Source organism: Bidens hawaiensis, unplaced genomic scaffold (genome assembly GCF_021521415.1).
Source record: "Bidens hawaiensis isolate Kalapana, Puna unplaced genomic scaffold, B.hawaiensis_p1.1 tig00005035_1, whole genome shotgun sequence".
NCBI classification, from domain to species: Eukaryota; Viridiplantae; Streptophyta; class Magnoliopsida; order Asterales; family Asteraceae; genus Bidens; species Bidens hawaiensis.
In genome coordinates this window covers 847,339-853,113 of record NW_027491320.1, presented here as the reverse complement: position 1 = coordinate 853,113, position 5,775 = coordinate 847,339, and the positions used below count along the sequence as shown (strand labels likewise).

The 5,775-nt window shown below is 36.9% G+C and overlaps 1 protein-coding gene across 1 annotated transcript; it reads left to right on the top strand.

Annotated features, from left to right (window-relative positions):
- Nucleotides 1-2,183: 2,183 nt before the first annotated feature.
- Nucleotides 2,184-5,446, top strand: LOC143628650 (putative membrane protein At1g16860). Its single transcript, XM_077098183.1, has 5 exons — nucleotides 2,184-2,353; nucleotides 2,679-3,360; nucleotides 4,088-4,243; nucleotides 4,614-4,825; nucleotides 4,913-5,446. The coding sequence occupies exons 2-5, from the start codon at nucleotides 2,707-2,709 to the stop codon at nucleotides 5,103-5,105; spliced, it is 1,215 nt and encodes a 404-aa protein (XP_076954298.1). The 5' UTR covers nucleotides 2,184-2,353; nucleotides 2,679-2,706; the 3' UTR covers nucleotides 5,106-5,446.
- Nucleotides 5,447-5,775: the final 329 nt, after the last annotated feature.

Below are 5,775 nucleotides of genomic sequence, written 5' to 3'. Positions count from 1 at the left end.
GATGGAGCGGAAGATTGCTGAGAGGCCATTGATGGTGGTATTGATTGTAAAGGTTGAATATTGATAGGGTATTTTCTGGATTATAGCACCATTTCCCCACGGTGGGCGCCAAATTGTTTTGGTCAAAAATCAATTAAGGATAATATAACCAAATTCGTTAGGTGAGGTTTAGTGCTAAGTTGATAAGAACGATTATGGATCAGTTGCAAACACAAACACAAGGATTTATATGAGGAAAAGCCCTTGATCTTTAGAGGATCGCCGGCATAAAAACCTCGGGTGATGACAATTGTCTATCACCACTTTATTAATATCAAATATAAGAATACAAGGTTTGGAGAATATGATCAGTATTACAACGAAAGTTATGTGTGTGTGTGTTGCTCAGAGAGAGTTCTCAATGTATCTGGTATGTGCGAAGTGATAAGAGTGTGACCTAGCTGATCATAAACTCGGTTATAAATAAAAAAAGATAAATAACAACTAGTCTTATTTTCTCGCCATTATTCCACTAGCCACTCCCACTCTTTGACCACGTGCTGAAAGAGACTTGTAGCGCAATATTAGGCTGACCAAGTCCTATAGCCGTTATATCTATCAACCACACCACCATTCAAACACAATCATTAGTAAACAAATAATACCGAGGATCCTTGATCATTCAATACCTGGAATATATCTCAAGGATAAATGATCCAGAAGTCACACAATGATAAAGGATCATCAGTATAATTCTATGCCCTAACATAAATAATATAAAAAAACAAATATTAATTTTTAGTATATCCCTGATTTATAGGATTTTCATATATATAAAATATTTGGTGAGATTAATTTTTAATATAATGAGATGTTATAACTCGTTTAAGAGTTATATGGGTTTGGTGAGACCCATACACGTGAATTTGGGAAAAGCCTCCATTTACAAATAAAACAATCTGGTGACTTGAGAAGATGTAGGGAGCAACTAGAAAGTTTTTAAAGGTTTCGTTTATATATATTTAAGATTAGAACTTGTCACCTTTTATCCACAAGCACATATATGATTTGATCTTTATCATATCTTCTAACCTTTTGTTTTAGCACTTTTCATTGATTATACGACTTTGTCAACTTTCCTCGTTCCTCTTCATGCAGGTAAAATTGTCCTTCATATATCCCGAACACAAATAAAGAGTAGAAAATAACATCTCTTTTTCCATCATCATACTCTTTTATGTAGTTACCATCACATCTTTCAAAACCATTATCACGCCATCTTATCATTGATCATCATACCACTAAGGCTATGTGTAATGTAGGGCTACAAAATAAGGCGTTTTATGTCATGTGACGTCCAGTCAGCAAAATATAGGTTTTTGTTTTAGGGGTGTAGTGGTGTTGTAGCCCTATATGTATATATATATATCGCACACATTTCAATATAATAATAATAATAAAAGAATATGATGGAAGAGCGACAAATATTTCTCGCCCCCCCCCCCCACCCCCACAAATCGCCCCTTTGTAACGGGGGCTGTTCACTAAAAGTATCACCCCTTTGTAGCCCGGGGGCTGTGTTCACTGAAAATATCGCCCCTCAAATTCACCCCCTACACATGACCTAATAAAACCACAAAATTCCACATCACATCCCATCTCATAACCACCATCATACAAATATGATGACAAGTACATAGAAACATTGTTAAAACCTACCTTTTCAATCCAACCTTCTCATTCACAAATCAATCACTATTAACTAAATGCCAACGGAGATCAATTCACAAAATCTTGAAACCTAATAGAAAACTAAGGGGCATTATTATCTTCAAAATTATTACTAGTGTAAAAAAAGCGTAGTGGACGGAAAATGTAGGTGATAAGAGAAAAATGTAGGCGATAAGAGGCGACAAAGGAGAGGAACACCCCCCCCCCTCCCTCCCCGGGCGATAAAAGGGGCGACAAGGGGGACACGTATTTGTCGTCGGGTTTGAGTTTTGAAATAACATATATATATATATTGGACTATAACACCACTACACTTCAAAATTTATAATCATACATTTACTGACGTGGACGTGATGCTACGTGTTAAAAATCGCCTCATATTGTAGTCCCCACTCCACGTAGCATAAGTGCAAGGGTTCCTTACATATCAAATTAGTGTTTCATTTAACCAAGCAAACATACAAACAAACAAACAAACCCTCTTTCTTTCGTTCTATCACTTTCTCTCTCATGATCACCATGTTCATACACCGTCATACCGGATGTACAAAATACTAACTTTCTTTTTATTTTACTCAAAAAAAAGCCCAAACCCCTTTTCAGTTCAATCGAACTGCTTCTCTAGGGTTTCTGATCTCCCAAGGTACATTCTATTTCCTGTTCTTGATTCCAGTTTACTTTGTTTCCGATACTCTTTACAAAAGTTTTGATTTTGAACCTTAATTCGCTCTAATTTTTGCTTGATTCAAATGGGTATTTTCGATTTGGGTTTAAAAGCTTTGATTTTTATGCTAAATATCCGATCTTGATTACTGTTGCAGGTTTTAGGTCAATGCTTAATTGATAATATTTTTAGTGTTAATTTCTTTATTTTAATCAAATAATGCCAAATTCGTACTTCAGATTTGCTGATGCTTAATCTGCATTTAATCATATGATTTCAATCTTATGCTTTGTTTGTTGTATAGGTTTTAATAGGCTGAATATTGGAAAAGAATGAGTTCCCGGTTTCCGTCTCATCAGTTAAACAATGGTTTATATGTGTCGGGTCGGCCTGAACAGCCGAAAGAACGGGCTCCCACCATGTCCTCCACTGCAGTCCCGTACACGGGCGGTGACATCAAAAAATCGGGCGAGCTCGGGAAAATGTTTGATGTGGACAACACTGGCTCGAGACCAAGAAAGTCCGGCCCGATAGCGAATGCCCCGTTAAGAACCGGGTCGTTTGGTGGTGGGGGTTTGTCTGGGGTGGGCCCGGGTTCATCTTCAATGAAGAAAACTAGTTCCGGGCCTTTGAATAAACATGGTGAGCCGATAAGGAAGTCGTCTGGCCCGCAAGGTGGTTCTCGACACAACTCAGGACCTATCCCCCCGGTTCTCCCGACCACCGGGCTTATTACATCTGGACCGCTTAACTCATCGGGTGCACCCCGAAGGGGGCCGGGTCCAACTGATGGTGCAGGGTCGGGTAAACCACAACCCGCGATGGCTAAAAATCCAGCGGTTACTTACCTGCGCCAGGTGGATGGCGGCTCGGGTTTCAGTTTGGGTGGATGCTGGGGAGGAAGTTCTATGGCTGATTATATTGACGCGTATCCGGATGCGGAACTTAGAACCGCAAAAAACGGGCAGTTTGTGAAGGTTTCTGGGGTATGTTGATTTTACTTTGTATAAGTTATAAATAAATTACTTTAACTGAATGTAGTTAAATGTTACTAAAATAAGTAGAAAGCTTACCTTTTTGTTATAGTCTTAAATCTTTTATTGAGAATCATTATTATTAAGAGTTTAAGTTCTTTTTTCGTTGTCCCTGTGTTTTGCCGATTTTAGTTCAGTCTAAAATTGTAACATTTAACCCTTTGAGTCACCATGGTTTCATTTCTTTAACCTGTTTGAGTCCCTAGCACTAATTATGTTAGATTTTTTATAGCCAATTTTAATGAAATGACGAAAATACTCCTATTATTAAGTTTTTTTTGGACTGAACTAGTTAAGATGGCTAGATTATAAGGAACAAAATCTAACTCAACACACACATATAAGAGTTAAAGCTTGATTGTTGTCCTAATGATTTAGTCTTTTTAACTAGTTCACTCCAAAAAGGTTTAGTAAAGAGAGGTATTTTGGTCATTTTATGAAAAACTAACAAAATAGATCTAATGGAGTTAGTGTTAGGGACACGAAGGGTTAAAAATGAAACCATGGTGACTCCAAAGGGTAGGTTTATAGCCAAACCACAGGAACGGAGAAAAAGATATTGATATTGTTGATAGGGCACATCTCATGAAAATAGAAATATATTATATGATCTTGAAATAATGTTGCATATTATTATATAGACACGTCTACTGATCGTTAAAATCTTGAGTTCTTGAAGGTGGTTACTTGTGGGAATGTTCCTCTAGAATCATCATTCCAACGGGTTCCCAGATGCGTTTATACATCCACGCGTTTATATGAATATCGCGGTTGGGGTTCAAAACCTGCAAATCCCACACACCGTCGGTTTACCTGGGGTCTGCGATCAATGGAGGTGAGCCATTTGATTAATATTTTAATAAAATGATAATAATGTATTCAGGTTTTGAGGCTGTCATATCAAAAAGGTAACAAGCTAACATGTCTTTGTTATTTGTTTTTAATGTGATGCTTCATAAACTGACTGTCATGTTTGCTTGCATTATAAACCATTAGTCATTGATCAATTATACAAGCTTGTTAGTTTTGTTGGCCATAAATCTGTCTTTTCTTTTTCCGATTTGCACGTGTATTTAGCTTTTACATAAAGCAAATATGATCCAATGGGTTCAATAATACAACTCACTATTGTCCAAAAGGAAGACATGCATTTTGACTTTCATGAAGATTTCTTCATTAAGATGTATTTGCATAAATATTTGCAGAGGCAAGTGGCGGATTTTTATATCTCCGATTTCCAGTCTGGATTAAGGGCATTAGTCAAGACAGGTTATGGGGTCCGTGTGACCCCGTATGTTGACGAATCTACTGTCATAGAAGTTGACCAGTCAAACATAGATTCATCACCACAATTCATCAGATGGTTGAGTGAAAGAAACATCACTAGTGAGGATCGCCCGATGCGCCTCAAAGAAGGGTATGCAAATAAAAATATAACTCAAATTCCTTATAGGTTTTAGTTACTTATATTTTGATTTTTACTTGAAATAATAATAATATTCAGGTATATTAAAGAGGGTAGTACCGTAAGTGTGATGGGGGTCGTTCAGAGACTGAACAACGTGTTGATGATCGTTCCGCCGTCTGAACCGGTCCCAACGGGATGTCAGTGGGGCCGGTGCCTTCTTCCCTCGAGTCTGGAGGGAATTGTTTTAAGGGGTGAAGACACTTCAAATCTTGATGTTATTCCTGTTTAAGTGAAATTTGGCGGGAAGCGTGGATGCCTACTATGTTAAAATAGTTGTACAGTCTGTATCTGTTTGTTTTTGTTTTTATCAGAGTAATGGTGTTGTGTGATAATGGTGGGGATAAAAATGGTAACTTTAGATGAGTTTTACTTTTCTGTTAAGATTTTCTTCTTCTTCTTTATAGTAAAACAATGAAGGCATAGTTATATATTATTTCATGGATTTGTTTGTCTTATTACTGTTTGGTTGCTTTAAGTATGCATGCATGATTCATATCTTGTTAATTCATCAAGAAAGCGTAATTTTGTTAGTCGTGTTGTGAGTGAGTACTGGCGGACCCATGATTTTTTTCTTAGTATTGTGGTTTTCTTGAAAATGTTTACTTGCCATTGTGAAACTCCTGAAATTATTTTCAACACCAATAGTTTGTTTCTCTTATGTTACTTAATCTTTGTATTAAACATGATTAAATAGTATCTTGAAGTTGTTAGAAAATCAGTAACTTCAAATGCTTTATTAGGGCAGCAGGAGGGCGGCGTTCATCAAGTACCCAAATCAGGTTGGGTACCCTAAGTGCTGCCTCCTCTTAGTCACCTATTAGAAAATATGAAAGAATGTGTAAATGGGCTTTTAGTTATTATCTAGTCAATTATCATCATCTTTATAATTATATATTTTG